This window comes from Vulpes lagopus, chromosome 11 (genome assembly GCF_018345385.1).
Source record: "Vulpes lagopus strain Blue_001 chromosome 11, ASM1834538v1, whole genome shotgun sequence".
Taxonomy (NCBI): domain Eukaryota; kingdom Metazoa; phylum Chordata; class Mammalia; order Carnivora; family Canidae; genus Vulpes; species Vulpes lagopus.
In genome coordinates this window covers 93000763-93019596 of record NC_054834.1, presented here as the reverse complement: position 1 = coordinate 93019596, position 18834 = coordinate 93000763, and the positions used below count along the sequence as shown (strand labels likewise).

General features: G+C 45.0%; 1 protein-coding gene across 13 annotated transcripts in view; it reads right to left on the bottom strand.

Moving 5' to 3' along the window:
• Positions 1 to 18834, bottom strand: part of NOSTRIN (nitric oxide synthase trafficking) — a 56247-nt gene that overhangs the window by 29683 nt on the left and 7730 nt on the right. For 3 of the 13 annotated variants that reach the window (XM_041721996.1, XM_041722001.1, XM_041722000.1), the window contains exons 2-6: positions 16472 to 16557; positions 15332 to 15470; positions 5858 to 5941; positions 2890 to 2952; positions 2611 to 2692 (exon numbers count right to left, since the gene is read on the bottom strand). In XM_041721996.1, the coding sequence (XP_041577930.1) occupies positions 2611 to 2692; positions 2890 to 2952; positions 5858 to 5941; positions 15332 to 15470; positions 16472 to 16517 (414 nt within the window). In that variant the 5' untranslated portion in view covers positions 16518 to 16557. The remainder of the gene's footprint in view (positions 1 to 2610; positions 2693 to 2889; positions 2953 to 5857; positions 5942 to 15331; positions 15471 to 16471; positions 16558 to 18834) is intronic. The other 10 variants (XM_041721997.1, XM_041721998.1, XM_041721999.1 and 7 more) reach the window with 10 other exon arrangements.

Genomic DNA, 18834 nt, shown 5'->3' with positions numbered 1-18834 from the left:
CAGAGATTGAATTCTTAATCATAATTAACTTTTCTCCTGCTTTTTTTTTTTTTTAAGATTTATTTATTTATTCATGAGGGACACAGAGAGAGAGGGAGAAGCAGGCTCCTTGCAGGGAGCCCAGTGTGAGACTTGATCCCAGATTCCAAGATCCCGAGATCATGCCCTTAGCCGAAGGCAGACGCTCAACCATTGAGCCAACCAGGCGTCACGTTTTCTCCTGCTTTAAACAGCCAGAGGGATGGTAACAATAATAATAAAAATGTATCTAGGCAACCCCCTCAAGGAGATCAGACTTAAGTGAGAGCAAACCTTTTTTTCCTGGACCATAGATTTTTTTTCCAGGCCCACAGATCAGCAATCACTCAACCACATGGGATGCCTAGCAATGCCTCCCTTTTATTTTGTCCAACTGATTGAATTTGGAATATACAATTTATTTTAACAAGCACAATGAAAATAATTTTGGGCATTATGTCACTTTTGACTCTACGTAAAAGGCAGAACAAATTCCCTTAAAAAAAATTCTCATCTTTCCTTTTTTTAAAATAGGCTTCATAACCAATGTGGGGCTTGAACTCATGACCATGAGATCAAGAGTTGCATGCTCTACTGACCGAGTCAGCCAGGCATCCAGAAAAAAAAAAAAATTCTCCTCTTTTATCTTCTGTGAGTGAGTGGACCAGGGTGGTAGGGGTGCAGCAGGGAGGGGTAGTGCTGAAATAAAGACTATGAAACTGGACCAGCAGTTTGAGGGATCACGACATTAATTATTCAAAGCACTATGATAATGATCGTGTCACTGTGCCTAATTTATGGTAAGTACTAAGGAAATGCTGGTGATAATCATATTATTATGGGATATGAAAAATACTTTGTAATTAATGAAATACATAGACTGGTGTTTGGTTTTTATTAAGTTGGTTTGCAAAGGTGGAAGATTATATTACTTAGTAATAATTACTATAAATTTCCCTCATCACCCCAGCCCTCAGTAGAACATCCATTCTGGTACAAACACACATATGTCCACACAAACATCAATTCCATTGCCTGACTCACTTCAATGAATTTGAATAAAAGTGTTTTTATATCATTTCTCTTTCATCAGGGCTTTTACAGATTCCCTCATCTTACTAATTTATTACCTTAAGGAGCTCCTCTATCTGGCTGTGGTCACTTGAAACCGCCCCTAGCCACTGCCCCTTCCCTTCACAAAGTGCCACCAAGGGGTGACTGCTTCTGAACTTCTTACCTGGACCTGGCCTTGAGACAATTGGAACCATGACCTCACCCTATCGGAATTGAGTTGTGTTTATTAAACATCCCTTTATGTCAACTAAAAATATATTTTAAAGTGCTTAATGACAGTATAACACACAAATAAAAAGAACAATAAGTCTATCAGAGAAAGACAATTATCATATAATCTCACTCATATGTGGAATTTAATAAAGAAAACAGAGGAACATGGGGGAAGGGAGGGAAAAATAAAATAAGATGAACTCAGGGAAGGTGACAAACCAGAAGAGACTCTTAACTACAAGGAATAAACTGAGGGTCACTGGAAGGGAGGTGGGTAGGGGGATGGGGTAACTGGGTGATGGACATTAAGGAGGGAAGGTGATGTGATGAGCACTGGGTATTACAGAGGACCCATGAGTCACTGATCTCTACCTCTGAAACCACTAATAATTTATATGTTAATTACCTGAATTTTAATTTTAAAAATCAATGTTAAAAAAATAATAGAAAAAAGATGAAATTGTCCTGGAAGGAAAGAGACACAGGAAGACTAGACAATATGCTAGACAAGAAGACCAGGTGCTCCCAAAAGAATTGCTTAATTTTGTTTTTTCCCTTTTATCCAATTTTAAGACAAATTGAGGACTATATCTATTATTGCCTTTACCTGATCTTAAACTGTTAAGCACAGAAAAACATGTCTTTTTAAATATTGCATTTTTCTGTTTACAAAAGGAATATCTATTCATTGAAAAACAATGGAAATACAAAAAGTGCCCTAAAAATAAGATGAAAATAAGCTCGAATTGCACTATCTAGAAATAATTCTTATTAACATTCTGGGGTGATTCCATATATTTACTTTACAAAATGGCGATCATTTTTATTTAACACTATATAGTGAAAAAATTTCCATGTCATTAAATTCTGCTGTCACAAGATTTTTACTGGTTGCCTAATATTCCATTGCTTAAATTTATCATAATTTATTTTTGGATGGTGAAGAGGTTTCTGGTCTTTCAGTATCATAAACAATGTTTTAACAAACATCTTTGCACATAAATCTTGAGTTTTGTTTTTTAAGATTTTATCCATTTGTGTTTTATGAGAGACACAGAGAGAGAGAGGCAGAGACACGGCAGAGGGAGAAGCAGGCTCCATGCAGGGAGCCCCATGCGAGACTCGATCCCAGGACCCCGGGATCATAACTTGAGCCAAAGGCAGATGCACAACCACTGAGCCACCCAGGCATCCTGAATTTTTGTTTCTTTTTATGACCAATTCCTGAAAGCTAGCATCACACTCGATCACTGTTTATTCCTTGGGTTAAAGGCAGAAACTTGCTTTAAGATAGATTTAACTCACTGATTTTCTCTTCTTTTCATGTACACTCAGGACTTGATGAGTTGGTTTTATTGCTTCCAACTCAATTGCTTTGCCAAGTTTTCTGGAAATAGAACATAAAAGACACACAAGCATAGTATTAGGATTTATATCTACTTTCCAAATTATTTTCTGGGGAAATAAAACGGCGTGTTCTAGCCTATCTATTCAGGGCAAGTTTGGAGAGGAATATCTGTAGCGCCCACTGTAAATGTGCGTGCCTCCCCTTAGGGTTGCAGCGAGCCCGGGTGGAGCACTCACTGATGTAGGTCCGCCGCTGACTTCATGCCCTCTGAGACCCAGGCCCAGGCACTGACGAGACAGCTGGAAGCAAAAAGGGGCGGGGGGGGGGGACAAGAGTGGGTGTCATTTTTCCAGTAAAGTCTGAGAAATACAGCATCACCTTTGATTCACTACATACAGAAATTGCACTCATTTCCCTAATCTTATTTCAATTTGTCCACAGGACTAAATCCTGCCAACTTATTGACTGCACTATAGTCGTTACATATACGGCTTTTTTTCTGTCGTTTTTCATTTCGATTTTCATTTTCCATTTCATGCCTGTAGGAAACCAGGGAAATAAAGTAGCCAAAGGTGATCAAACATGTGGTCTGGGTGGAAGCTGGTGTGCGAGGTAGGGGTAGGGAGGCCTAAAGACACCCTTAGCAGGCTCCTCATTTCACCAGCGAACAAGCCGAGCTGGGCTCAGAAGAGTCAAGTGGTAGAGGACCCAAGGGCCCTGGGATGTCCCACGTGCTGCTCTTGGGGCTGGGGCCCAGCTACCATTTCCTGCTGGCTCTTAGGACAACAGCTCAGATATTTTGTCGTCTCATAAGCAGGGTCTCCATTCAGCCAAAGGAGAACACCGCCCTCTCCTAGGGTCCCAGGGTGGGGATGAGGAAGACTGATGCTCTAGTCTCCCAGAGAAGGGGCATAGCTCGCAGCAGCCCACATCACTGGCCTTCAGAAGCCAGAAGGATCAGTTCAATTGCATCAATAAACCTCAGGAACAGAGGCCTGTGTAGACGTGGATGGAGGGGAGGGGACAGATCCGTGCCACTACTGAAATCAGGAGGGTGTAGAGGTTTTGCCTCCAAGTGGTTTAGCCTGCACCCTGCAGTCAGAGAATCGGAGAGCTAGACCAGAGGGTACCAGATTCTCTGCGCATCCAAAGCCAGACACAAGACCAGAGACGATAGACTACTTAGTATAGACTTCCTGTTATAGGAAATTGCAAAAAGCACAAAACAAATCTGTCTCGATAGGAAGTAGATCAGTGGTTGCCTAGGTGGGGAAAGGATTGCAAACAGGCACGAAGAATCTTTTGATGTGACGAAAATGTCTACCTTTTGATTTGGGTGGTGCTACATAGCATATACATCTATCAAAATTAACCAAACCATACACTTAAGAAGGGTGCTGGTTACTGCATGTAAATTAAACTTTAATAGAGTTGATTTTTAGAAAAGGAACCCAGGCACCCTTTTGGAGAAGAGAATCTGGCATTTGGTCCTCAGAGGAGCTGAGCAGCAGAGCAGAAAGCCTAGAGCTTCGGCCTCAGAGGTGTCTGCGTCTTTGTTTCCTGTGTGACCTTGGGAAGATCACTTGATTTCTCTGACTCTCTTTCAACTGATCTTTTAAAATAGGAATAAATCGGGTTATGTATACAACACAGATTTGGGTATAGATAAAAGCCAAAATTACTGTTTATTATTAAATATTATTGTAGTAATCCTGGTTAACCAAACTTTCTGGATATGTCAACTCTTTGGGAGCATCATGCCAGATGCTAGGATTGCAGCACAATTAGACACACGCCCCTGCATCCCTACACCTCTCATTCTTTAGCAAGTAATTAGAATCAAAGTCATAATGAACCCCATGCCAGGTGTTAAACACATTTGTTGTATTATCTCATTTAATCCTCGCGGCAATTACATGAGGTAGGTTCTATTTCCATTTTAAATACACACCAAGAGATAAAATAAATTGCCCTAATTCACCCACCTGATAAGGGGTAGAGGTAGAATTTAAATCAGGGCAGTGTCAATAAAGTCTATACTCAACCATTCTGCTATACTGGCTGCTTTGCAGTCTACTTACAGACTATCCTAAAAATCAAGCTCAAAGTCAAACAATTTCAAAGCCATTATTTGCTGTTACAGACGATGCCTAAGGAGGAGTAAGAATGTGAGATCCAGAAGGCTTCTTCTTTCTTTCCCTCTCTCTTTCACCAACAAAAGAGGTCTTTGCAATGGCACTGCCAGTTTGCGGTGACATCTGCAAGCATCGGTCAAGAAGCTTTGTAACAAATTATCGTTAATGGACCATTTATAGAATATCTTTTAGAATATCCAGTATCTTTCTTCTCTCCCTCAAAAGAAAAAAAATCAACTTCATTCTGAAATATAATAAGGAAAATGTGAAGCACCAGTTTTTCAGGACCTGATGTGCTAATCTCTACATATATGATCTCATATAATATACACCCCCCCACACAGACATGCGCACATATATGCACAATGAAACGCATAGCACTACTCCATCTAATGTATGAAGGAAATCAAGGCGCAGGGTGGCCCGGATACTCGTCAGAGGTCATGGAGTTGAGATAAAGCAGGATTCAGACTTCTTGACTCCAAGACCTTCCAACGAAATGGCACTGCTTCCAAAGTAACATATCATCACCGAGGCTTATTATGGATACAGGCTCAGGAGTCATAAGGGCACCAGATTAGTCCAGTTCTACCACTTATTATCTGTGTAATTGGGGCCATCTTCTTAAACTCTCCAATCCTCAAGACCTGGTCTGTAATGGGAACAATAATAAGACTTGCTAAGAGTTGCTGAGAGGATTAAAGGAGAGTATCTGTAAAAGCACTTAACGCAGGGCCTGGCACACAGTGAGTGCCCAAGAACTGTAAGCCAGGCTTCACATTACGCACCCCGTTTTATAAGAGGAAGCTGGAATCGAACATATGTCATTTTTCATAACTTTTTTTTTAAAGATTTTATTTATTTATTCATGAGAGGCAGAGACGTAGGCAGAGACATAGGCAGAAGGAGAAGCAGACTCCCCATGAGAAGTCTGATGCAGGACTCGATCCTGGGACCCCAGGATCACACCTGGAACCAAAGACAGACGCTCAACCACTGAGCCACCCAGGCGTCCCACTTTTTATAACTTTTAGTCATCATTTTTGCCTTACCTGTTTCATATACTTACTTTTTTTGTGTGCTCTGTAATACTTTGCTGAACTTGACTGCCAGTTTCTGAAGTCCTTTGGCATAGCTAATCTCCAAGTTTGCCCTATTAGCAAAGGGATAATTGATAGATAGGATGCTGTGGCCAGATGTCAAACACACACACACACACACACACACACACACACAAATGAGTGAGGGCTCAGGCTGACGATGCAATATCTACACAAAGAAAAGAGATAATTTCTTTACTCTAAGGATCCTTTTGTGAAATCCTTAAGGATCTCCAAAAGAACCCTACAAAGGGAAAGTTTTTAATTTAACCTCCTTGTACACCTGTGTTATGGGTTGAATCGAATGCCCTTCCCACTCCCACAAAGATGTTAAAGACTTCACCCCCAGAGCCTGTGAATGTGGCCTTATTTGGAAATAGGGACTTTGCAGATGATCAAAGTAAGATGAGGTCCTCAGGGTGAGCCCCAATCCAAGATGGCCTTAAAAAGAGAGGAAAGTTGGACATAGAGACCAACATGTGGGGAGAATGCCATGTAAGAGATGAGGACAAGAGATGGGGGTGTTGGGACGTCCCAAAGATTGGCGGCAAACCACCAGAGGCGAGAGAGCGGCAGGGACCAGGTTCCTCCTCACAGCCCTCAGAAGCAACCAACCTGGCCAACGCCTGATCTCAGACATGGTCCAGTCTCCAGAACCATGAGACAATACACTGCTGTTATCTGAGATGGCCAGTCTGCGGTGCCTGTGATGGCAGCCCTAGCTAACCAATTCCCGGAGTAAGCAATGGAAGGCTTTCCTACTTGTTCTGGGACATCAGCACCATCGGGTTAGTTTTGGATGATAATAGCTGGCAATAAAGTGATAAATTATGATGAAGGAGTAGGGTTTTTTTCTTTCTTTTGTTTCTCACTGCCCTTGATCAAGTCTTTATTCAAAATTAGCTGTCTGAAATGACTCCACATTTACAGAAGAAACAAATGTAGATTTATGCAGCGGGCTTCTTGTCTTCGGGGTGGGTTTCTTTTCTGCAGGCCTCTCAGCTGCTGGTTTCTTGGTCGTGGCAGCCTTTTTCCCACCAAAGACTTCTGCTCCTTAACACCAACAGGCGTCTTTCCTTTCTTTCCTACCACAGGCTGCTTGCTGGGAAGCCCCTTCTCATCTGATTTGGCTTCTAGTGATGTTGCCGCCATATGCACCCAGAGTGTGTGGCGCCTGACCTGGCAGAGAACAGTGTTCAGGCACATGGTCCTGGCATATGGGTTTCCCATCAACGGGATTCTCAGGTTCTTCAGTGGATTGTTTTTCAGGACTCCAAGATGAATCTTCTTGCGGGGTGCTCGGAGGGCTCTTTGGATCTCTGGGCTTTTCAAGATTTGGCTAAGGTGTGTATCAAGCATCTTGTGCGTGGGAAGGGTATAGTCACTCTTGAGACAGGAGGCCTTACACCAAGTGCCATACAGATCATCTAACTTGCAGAAAGTACTTTCAGTCCAAGTCTGGAAACATCCCATATACCCACCATGAGGAAGTTTCAGAAGGTTCAGTTTGCTGACATTAAGTAGAGTAATTCCAGGGATGTTTCTGAAGGCCTTGGTGACACCATTGTCCTCATTATAGATAATGCAGGGTCGCCCACATTGGATATGATGATGGTTTCCCATTTTGCTATTTCCAGGTCTCATGTGTTAATACACATACTTTTTTGATATCATTCCAGACCTTAAGTTTCTGAAGAAGCAAAATAGCCTCCTTGGTCTCATTGTAGCCTTCAACTTAATTTTTAGCCATCAAAGGAAGTTTAGGAACTTCCTCATTACATCCTCCTTTAGACAGGAGCAGCTCTGGTAAGGCTGAGGCACCCAGAGCACAGCAGATGACATATCGCTTCTGGATTTGTTCACTCAGTGGTGCCAATGGTGCCAGATTTTGGACGGTGCAAACATGAGGACCCCATGACACATATTTCCAAAAGTACCCTGGCTGCAATAGCGAATCCCAGTGCCTCAGGATGTGGGCATTCAAGCCATAGCTCTGCCAGTACTCAGACACTCAACACTTGTTTGATGCCCTGCTAATTCACTAACAGTTGGGGCGCTGTCTGTTGTTTTGGCACAAGTTGGTGTGAACAAAGTTCACAGTCTCTGGCGGAATGGGGGCCTTGAACACAGCAGGCAATGTGGCATTTTTGCCAGATGACTCCCCCTTTTCAGAATGCACCGATGCCAAAGGACGAGCACACATCGTGGCAGGGAGAAGAGAGGGCCGAGCTCCTCTCAACCCGGCGGCTCTTCGAAAAGCAAGAAGTAGCATTTTAATGGAAAGGTGCAGCAGTGGACAAAACCAGATTTAGAAAATGAATTTCTGTTACTTTGTATGCAGGACAAGACCCAGTAGGGAATCTGGGCATGCCTCCAAAAGCAAACTCCTTGGTTCTTTTGAATAGATTGAATCACTGTTATCTTAAGCTGATTTTACCGTGTCCTACTTATAGGCCCATCTATAGATAACATAAAGACATACTCTTATTCATCTTCTCACTTTCACTAAAGATAACACAAATGTAGGAAATTAAGTTCAATTTGTATTGTTTTCCTTCTGAATTGGGACCAGAGCAGGGTTTTTTTTGTTGTTGTTGTTTTTGTTGCATAGATTTTATAGTCTTTGAATTCTTTTTTTATTATAACATATCTTTAGAATTATTTATGACTTCATTTCATTTGAAAAACAATCCCAGAGCTCCCTAGTAACTAACTTAATACCTGCATTTTTTTTAGTGCAGTGAAATTAGATTCAGTGTTATGGATTGAACAGAGAAAGATAGCTCTGTTTCATAAAATGGAATCCAGAGAACATGAGCTATTGATCTATTGCTAAACTTCTATTCAGCTGTCCCTATTAGTACAGCTGTGTTCTCCTTTTTTTAGTTTTTTACCACTTTTTGAAAGAAAGAAGGCCATTGTAGAGTGCATGTTAAGGCCTAGGTGCAGAAAATGACATTTGGAATCAGAACTTGCCCAAGAATGGAGTGGGTATGGCAAATACTTTAAAATAATGAAGCCAATAAATATCTCATTCCATTTAAAAATATTTTTTTCTGTGCTCTAGGAGTATGTTCCAGTTGATGGAGAGAGAGAAAGCTGGTCAGCAGCAAGCTGGGAAAGACCATCACCTTGATGGAATCTAGATGCTCTAGAAGCCCAGACCTCCACCTCTGGAGTGGCTTTAGACACTGCTGAAAGGGAGTAATCACACCTACCTCAAGAGGTTTTATGATGATTAAAATTGTGATCGAAGCCTAGGAGGGGCTGAACGACTAGATCAATTGCTGGACTGACCTGCATAACCTGACTCCTGGCTCCCTCTCTGATTTCCCCTCATCCCCTTGCTCCTCCTTAGTGGCCAAAGGCCATCCTGCCTCAGGGCCTTTGCACTTGCTGTGGCTGGGTAGTTTTTCTGCTACATAACCACATGGCATCTTCATATAAACCCTAACAGGTCTTGTGCAAACAGCACTAGCTCAGAGGCTACGCTGTCACTCTCCCCTATGGCTTTATTTAACTCCTAGAATTTACCGCTCTCTTACATCACATGCTTTCAGTGTATTTCTATGAACAATTCCATGAACACCTCTGAAATGTAAGCTCCACGAGGGCTAGGATTTGTTATGCTCACTGCTATATCTCTAGACCTAGAACAGTGCCGGCACATAACAGGCACTCAGTGTGTATGTCTTGAATGAATAAATCAATGAACGGACTTCCCATCAGATCTTGGCTAGAATTCTTACCTGGTCTCTGCTATATTTGTTTTTCCCACCTTTGAAAACTTTAAACCATTTAGATATATTCCTGCCCTGATGCATTGCTCAGGGCTTTCTAGCCTTTACAGTAGCTAGACACAAACCCTGTCCTAGTCCATCGCTAACCAGAGGGCTTTCCAGGACTTTCTTTTCCAGCTTTCCATTCTTACTTGGAAGCAGCACAGAAAGCATCAATATGATGACGCATTCCTACTGCTCAGCTCCGTGCTAGGCACCAAACAAGTTCCTAATAAATAGTAATTTTTCTGATTATCACATACCAAAGTATCTCTAAACACTCTGAACACCCCAGATATACAGAGATGGGAGGTATGGGGGAAAGAATCCAGTTTGCTCATCCACCAGCTCCAGGACAATTCAGCATGGCTTCTAACAGGATAGGTAACGCCGTGGGGCACAGCCTTTTCCTCGGAATTTGGTTTCACTCTCAGAATGTTCTCGCAGGCTGTCCAAGGAGTCCCAGGGGCCAAGCAGACAAAAAGAGGACAATTGCCAGAAGGAAGTGTTGCTTTCCTTAAAATTGTTAACTTAATCAGAGTCACCTGGGGGGTGGGGAGAAGCTGTCAAGAAAGGAAGAGGGTCCTGCTGGCTTTGCAGCCGTGGCCCCTGCGCGTTGAGCCCGGCCTCTGCTCCAGGCCCCAGGCCCCCCGGGGCTTGGCGGGAGCTCGGGGCACAACAGCTAGAGGTGCGACTGCCATGCACAGCACCGGGCAGGGTTTGTAGTTTTTCAGTGTGGGGCGGTGCTTAAAAATTTCAGGTGGTTTTTTTTTGTGTGTGTGTCTCTGGAAAAATGTGTTGCCATCCTTTGTGACACGTGGCTGACACTTGGCCTGCGTTCCGTCTGCGCCGAAGCAGCGACAGCCAAGGTTTCCCCGGGCACTGCAGCGCACCAGGCACTGACCCAAGGGCTTCAGGTCCCTGTCCTCCTTAGGCCGTGACAACCCCCACCGGGCTGGCCCCTGTCCCCGACCTGTTGAGCGACGCAAGAGCTCAGCCCGCGCACCTGCCTAGGGCCGCCCAGGGGACGGTGTGGGGGCTCCAGGTCCCTGCCTCTGCAGGTGGGGGGGGTGCTGCAGATGCAGACGGAGGCCGAGACCCCGGCGGCGGTGCTGGGGTCACCGCGGGGGACCTCCCTGCACCCCGAGCCCAGCTGAGCCTGTTTTCAGGCCTGGAGGCGGCTGGAAGCGGGGAGCCGGGCTATCAGCTGTCACCCCTGCAGCTCCCCGAGGCCAGGCCCAGAGGGACGGGGCACCACACCGTCCCCGCCTCTCCACCCGCAGCGTGACCGGGACCGGGACCATCCCCGGCGGGTTGTGTAGACCTAGCTTCCGAACCGACCTAGCAAGGCTGCCAGCACCTGCTCTTGCATTTTCCACCCTAATGACCCGGTCAGAATCCTGAGCGGAGGCCCCTGCCAAGGGGAAGGAAGTGAAAGGTAACGGGTCAGGAGGATGGGTGTGGGGGGGTCAGGAGGATGGGCGTGGGTGCGGGGAGGGTGCCTGCGGCCTGCGGGAAAGGCCTGCATCTTAGCAGAGGTTAAGGCGCAATCCCTCCCCAGAGACACCTGCTCCAGGAAGCCGCTATCCAACTGGCCAGCACAGAGCTTTTGCTTTTACCAGTGGGAACATTTGTAAATCGAAACAAACACTGGCATGTGGCTCCTCTGAGCTTATGTCTAATAGTGTGTCTGTGTGTGTGTGTGTGTGTGTGTGTGTGTGTGTGTGTCTCCTTCCAGAATGCCTGCTAGACAGAAAGGAACTGACCCCGAGGTTTCCCCAAGGCCAAGGTGGCAAGGTGCCCCCCTACCTACGTTGGTGTCTTCTGGGTCCTGTGAAGGGAGCTGCTGTATCATGATGCCCGCGTGCAAGGGGAGCTGAGAGAGGCCGGGTGAGCCTCAGAACTGAGACAGAGAATCTCATTCTCTCATTAAGATCATCAGAAACAGGCTTGTAAGAACACCGCTGCGCTTGATGTTCTAGCCCTTTGGCTACCAGAGAGGACAGGAGTTGAGATTTCTTCTCCAAGCAATTGTCTTGGCACATGTAAAATTGATGATGTGTGTATATACGCATTTCGATGGGTAACTCAGGCTCAGAATAGTCCAGGGAGCCCTAAAGATCCCGAACCAGGGAAATGGCATGCACTGATTTTTAATCCATTTATATTCTGAATCCCTCTCAGCATGTGGAGCCAGGTCAATAAATTTTCATTAGTGATAATAAGGACCAACCAATAAGTCAAAGACCAACATTTGTCTTAGATTTTAAAATAGATTACACGTTTGAAAGAAAGGAGAGGGGGGGAAAATAGGATTTTAGATAGAGCACAAATTACACTGTGAGAATATAAGTGACCCTGTCACCAATTTTAGCAGATCCTGCTCTAGTACAATTAAGATGATAAGAAGTGATACAAAAAGAAAGGAAGAAAGAAAGGCTGTGGCTGGCCCCTGTGTCTATGAGGAACTAATTAAAATTGAACGAAAGCTTTCTTGAGCTTGGAAGCAGCAGGTGACAGAGCCATCCCTTCATTAGGAATTAAGAAGGAATTTTAGTAATCTGCAATCTTTGTTCGTGAATCATCCCCATTTCTGGTTGCCTACTTTCCACCAGCAGCACCTTCCAGCGTGGGGGGCTGGTATGCTGGGATTTTCCACCCCAGGCTTAGCTGTCGGCCTTTTGAAAGACAGACCCAAGCCCATCATACAAATAGGCTATATTTAAAAGTTATTAGCCACTTAAAGGACACTATTACACGGAGGCCCTGTTATTTCAAGCTCAGGCTAGCCTGCTTTGCCCACTTCCTCAGACTGCCTTAATTCTGGCTGCTAAGAACGTTCTGAGAAGCTGAAATGAGAGAAGCAGACCTGGACGACCCCTCCTTGGGTGTCCAGGGTGAAAGTGCCGCTCAGTTGCCACCCATTTCCCACCCAGGGAGTGCATAGCTCTCCCTGGAACTTCAGATTCTCCATGCCTGGTAATTCCTGAACCAAGTGAGGTCAGTGGAGCCAGGTGCAAGTGCTATCTTGGCAGGAAAAATGGACAAGAAGGGCCCTATTCCAAACTTTTGAGCCCGAAAACAAAATTTTATACAGAATCTTAACACGTCATAGAAATGCTCTTCTGATATCATGGCAGTGGCAGGACAGGGGAGCTGAGCCCTGCCCATCTAACTTCTCCTCACTCCCTGAAGTGGCCCCTGAGGGCTCCCACTGAATCCTGTGTTACTAGATTTAGAAGCTATTGGGCTTAGCAGCCACTGCTGTCCCTTCCCATGGAGGACCTTAAGAAGGGAGCTGGACCAGGACCCTTGCACACGTTGGAACACCGGCAGTGGTGTGCCCCACACTGCCTGCCCACTTGGCAGATGCCCTACACCAAGCCTGGGCAGAAATCAAAATGGATCTTCTTTCCCACATCCCCATTTGTATATTATGAGTGGATGACAGCACATTCACACTGCACTGGGTTGTGAGAATTAAAAAAATAAAAGAGGGATCCCTGGGTGGCGCAGCGGTTTGGCGCCTGCCTTTGGCCCAGGGCGCGATCCTGGAGACCCGGGATCGAATCCCACGTCGGGCTCCCTGCATGGAGCCTGCTTCTTCCCCTGCCTATGTCTCTGCCTCTCTCTCTCTCTCTCTCTCTGTATGACTATCATAAATAAATAATTTAAAAAAATAAAAATAAAAAATAAATAAAAAATAAAAGAGACCAAGTATAAGGTACATGTAACACAGTGCCTAATCTGAAGATTGTGCTGGAGAAATGGTGTCTTCAGTGTTTTTGTCCTTCTTTTCTAGCTTTTGTTCAAAGTAATATTCTATTTACCATGGAAGTAAATTTCTTTGACACTTATCGCTCCTCAGAGATAGCCTAACTTGAACTTCTTAAAAGTGATGAGCGCCTGAAGTCATTCCTACATTAACACACTCATTCACTCAGTGAACATCCATGGAATGTCTGCTCTGTGCCAGGCTCTGTGCTGGTCATGTGGGATACAGAGACTCTCAAAGAGTTCAGCCTCCAGTGGAGGAGACAGGCAAGTGAACAGATTATAACAGTATAGGGAGGTAGGATCTAGAGCAGAGATGAGCACTAGTTCTATGCATCTCTGACGGGTGCCATTTTGAGATGGGAGGCTCACATGAGTGGGATAACCAAATCGTGAAGATGCATTGAATGGGGACTGGTAACCAAGGTGAAGAAGTGTCTACCAGACAGAGGATACAGCATGCACAAATTCAGGGACCCATGATGGTGGGTGGGAGTTGATGGGAGAAGTGAAAAGGACCCATGGTGGGGGGCAGGGGGTGGCAGTGACTGCCAGTGGTTGAATAGATGCAGAGGGGTGGGGCTCATGGATAGATGGAGAGAGACAAGCTGGATAAGAAGCCAGGGCCTGGATCTCAAAGGTCCTTTTATAAAATATCATGAGGGCTGAATTTTATACTGAAGGTCTGGAAGTCATTGAAGAGTCTGAAAGAGGGTCATGGCCACAGAGTGGAAGATGCATTAGAGACACAGGGACAGGGCCCTCGCCAGCTCCCTCGTCCAAATAACTTTGTTTGGATTAGAAAAAGGAGATCCCCTGAAAAGACACAGCTCGGAGCCAGGGTGCAAGGCTCCAGGGTGCAGAGTGGGTTAGATTTCTGCCTTCATGCAGCCCTTCAACCAGGTGCCTTTGTGCATATACAATCTATGCAACTTCAAGACAGTACTCCTAGACAGAAGAACAGGTTAAGAGATTTTTTTTTTCCAAAACAATGACAGAGGTCATGAAATGAGAAGAAAGCTATAGATATAAAAGGCGTTTAAAAGAGAGAAGCTTGATCTTGAGGTGTGATAGAAAAAGGAGTCATGGGTGGCTCCCAGGTATTGGGCTGATTGGGTGGGCAGAGGTCCCAGACATCATGGTGAAAAGCTTTGGAGAAAAGCTGCTAAGCTCTGTTTTGGATAGTTGACTTTGCCATTCCATGGGACACCCAGATGGAAATATCCAACAGAGTGTTGATATATGGCTTGGAGTACAGATAAGACATTTTGCCTAATAATACGCATGTGCAGGTCTTCAATAGGGAAAAAAGAGCTGAAGCTGCTGCGGAAGTTAAGATCACCCAGGTCAGTGGTGGGTTAGGATTTATCAAGGTTTCATTTCAATCATTTCTTCATCATTGTGGACAGCATCCACAATGAACCCTGGAGGGAACAACAACCAACTACACTTCCTTCCTTGTTTTATTCTTTTCTTTTTATTTATTTACTTTTTAATGTCCAGCGCAGTGGTATTTGCCATTTGAAAAACCGATCTTAAGCTTCTTTACAGAAGAACAATTGATTTTCCCATGAAAGCCTCTTTAAAGCCTAGCGGTGAGGGTGCAGGGGACCAAACCTTCATAAACCGTTCCTGGGCATGTGCCTTTGTCCCTTAAATCCGATCTGTGATTGTGTTAAAGTGAACCCGATGACTGACATCAGGCATCCTAGGAGCTGCTGTGTGTTTCTGGCTACTACAAACAAAGGGAAACTGAAGCCCCTAAATGGATAAAAGAGGCTAAGCATGACCACGAATTGCAGAATTACCAGGCAAAATGATGTTTCGGTAACAACTGCGCTTTTCCATGGCCACCAATTAGAGCAGCTGAGCTCGGAGATGCAGCATTACCTGGACTTAAAGCTTGATTGTGAGGCTGTCTCTTGTAGCCGAGTGCTAATGCGGACCTGCCATGCAGAGCCACATTCCAGCGGATTCGTAAGCACCGTGTCTGGAGCTGTTGCTATCCAAGGACAGGAAAGACCTTGCTCTAGTAATGTAGGGGTGATAATAAGAATATAAACCCTTAACTATCTTTCATTTATTTATTCATTTAACCTACAAGTACTCACTGAATGTAGTTTATAAGACCGATACCCTTAGTTTCAAAGAAGCCCCGTATGCTCCCTCACTATATCTTTTATTACGCTGGCCACTGGATTTGTCCTCACAATTTTCTGTCATAACCTTCGATGGAAATGCTCTACTCCATGTATTCCAAGAACACCCTTTACTTGCCTGATGGCAAGATTTTATTTATTGATTTGACACAGAGAGAAAGCACACAAGCAGACAAAGCGAGGCAGGGAGAGGGAAAAATAGGCTCCCTACTGAGCAGGGAGCCAGATGCGGGGCTCGATCCCAGGTCCCCAAAATCATAACGTAAGCCAAAGGCAGATGCCCAGCTGACTGAGCCACCCAGGTGGCCCTAAGCAGGGACTTCTGTAACTTTCTTGACTGAGTTAAGGGCGCTCATTGTAGCCTAGTCACCACCTTGAGGCATGAACACACCCAGTATTGAGACAAGGTGATATTGCAAATGGTCACTTTTCATTCATCAGACATTTATGGAGAGTCAAAAGCCCAGACTCTAAACACTCAGGACACAAAGAAGAACAAGACGTAGCCCCCGCCCTTGCAGGGGTGACAGAAACGTCAACTCATACCTGCCATCGCTGTGGGAAGCACAATAGTGGCGTGCACATTAGGCACCGCGGAGCGCCCCAGGAGTGGGTGATAAACTCAGTCTGAGAAATCAGAAGAGACTTGACTGAGCCCTCCCAAGCAGAATTACTTCCTGTTGTTTCCTGATTTTTTGTGGTACCCAAATGATAAATGTGCAATAGAGGAGAATCACCCTTCAAATCAGTCTCTCAAGTACCAGAATATAACACCGAGTTCTGGAAGGTAGGACAGCTTGTAATCACTCCTCCAGTCACATCGCTAGCTGCAACTAAAGAGGAAGAACTGTTTATTGCGAACACTTTGTACCTTTGCTGAAGAATGGATGTGACCTGCTTGCAGAAATTCTCTCCATTTTGAGAAAACTCCTTTAGGTTCTTGTACACCTTATTATACTGAAAGAGAAAAGATGTACACAAGGGTTATGAGCACCTCCAAAGATAGAACTCCTATGAATTCAGACTGCTCTGTGATGATGCCTGTCACCGTAAATCATCGTGCAGCTACGGGGATGCATACCTTTTGGAGGAGCTCCTAAAATAAAGATTAAGTCTCTTCTGCCTGGATATGAAATATCCTGGAGAACTTCTCAAAAATAAAGCTAGTCTGTCTGTTTCTCCCCAACGACTCAGCAGTGGGGTGATTTTGAAGTCTGATTTCCTGTCACTTCCATTGTTCCCAGAATGGTTAAAAGTACATTCTGAAACACGTACGCAGAGTAATAATTTTCTGCCTCCCCCCGCCCCAAAGCTTCACAATAATATTCCTCAGTGTCAGACCCCAAACTCACTCAAGTGAATGTATTTTGGGGCTGAGATACGAAGATGTAAGTGAATAGCTTTTAGTAAACTGTGTCCCGGTCCTCCTATATCTCATCTAACTCTAGTAATGAGAATGTTATAGCTATGAGTTGAACATTTTTGTTGCAGCAAACTTTTATATGTGTATGACTAAGCCTCTAGAAATTCATTGCTCTATGAATTTAGTCTACAGACACAAGAATTCCAAGGAGAAGATTTTGTCACTTGATGTAGCACTCCACAAGGTCACTCTCAAAGTTCTACTCGTAAAGGTAGCATTGATGACAATAAGTTTTAAGTGTTCAAATGGAGACAGTAAATGTGAATGAATTCACAGCTTTCCTGACACAGAGCAGCCAAGTCAGGTGGTGGGACAGTCCCCAGCGCACTCCCTCAGAGTTTCCACCTGGGACATATGATATCTCATTGCATTTTTGAAAATGCAGTTTTGCGGAAGAGGATGAAAGTTCCCTATGAAACAAGTGCATGCCATAGCTCTCTGCTGGAGTGATGAGCCAGCGTGTTCCAGCACTCCAGGGGCACTCAGCTGGGCACGGCGCTGAGAGCTCACACTCAGTGAGCACGACTATGCAGCCTGCAGGGTCACACAGGAGAATCCTCAGGGCCGAGGTGACCTTTCAGCTGTCACAGCAGGACCCGGGGTGTGGTGCTAGCAGAGTAGCAAACAGAGGACATGGGGCCATGGAGGAGGAAAGGACGTCACGAAATGACGTGACCTGGTCCCTCCCTTCAGGGCTGGAAAGAACCGATACCTGGGATATTAGAAACACAGTCCTCTAGAGACCAAATTCTTTCATCTTTTTGCGGTGGTTTTACTCTCCTCTGAACTTAGCACAGAAGGCCGGGGCAGGTTCTGGTAGACACACAGGAGCAGTCAACAGCTTCTACGAAACTGCCTTGGGCTCAACTGTGGTCAGGGAGCAAAGCTCTTTATAAAGACATGGTTAACTCCTGAAGCGAGGTCTGCAACGTCGTGTGACTGCAGGCTCCTGTCAGCACCCGAGAGTGAGGGGGGTGTGGGGTGGGGTGGGGGCGGCCAGGTGGGGAGACGCTGTTCCAACAGCTCTGGGCCCACGAGGCCACACAGTAAGGGTTGTCCCAAAAAGCTGAAACAGGGATTGGCATCTGAAACATGAGTTTCTACAAACAATTGTAGCAAACAATTTGCGAAGTGTAAAGCTCTCTGCAGAGCGAGCAAAACATACCTAGAGTGAGGCTGTCATGAGGAAAGGATTCTCCTGAGTTATGAGAGTGAAATCACTATTTGACAACCAAGCCACACAGATAACTCGGCAGATGAATGATAGGATGTTACAAGGCCTCCTTCCTCCCCTTTCAGGCACAATGGGAAAGTTTAAGCGAGCACCTTAAAATGGTTTAGCTTTTTTTGTTTGCTCCTCTGTTGCCCACACATTCTCACTGGATGGAGTTCCTCCTGAAGCTTTTGTTTTCTTCCCACACCACCAAATAACGTCCCACAAGTCACACAGAGGTATCATGAGAAAAATACAGGTAAATGTGTAGCTGGGCACATGCCCCTGGAATAAAGTGATTTCTCAGTGTCTCTCCCTTAGGTGTAGCCATGGAACTAAATGCTTCCCAAAGAAACATGAGTGAGAGTTTTGTGTGGGATTTCAGTGAAGTCTCCTTCCTCCTCTTTCCTGACACCTGAACTTAGAAACGATGGCTGCCCCAGTGTGTATGGCAACAGTGTCCACAGCAGCCTAAACATGGAAAGAGCCCAGATGTCCATCGACGGATGGACGGATGAAGAAGATGTGGTGTATCTATGCCACGGACTACTACTCAGCCATCAGAAAGAATGAACTCTTACCATTTGCAACGGTGTGG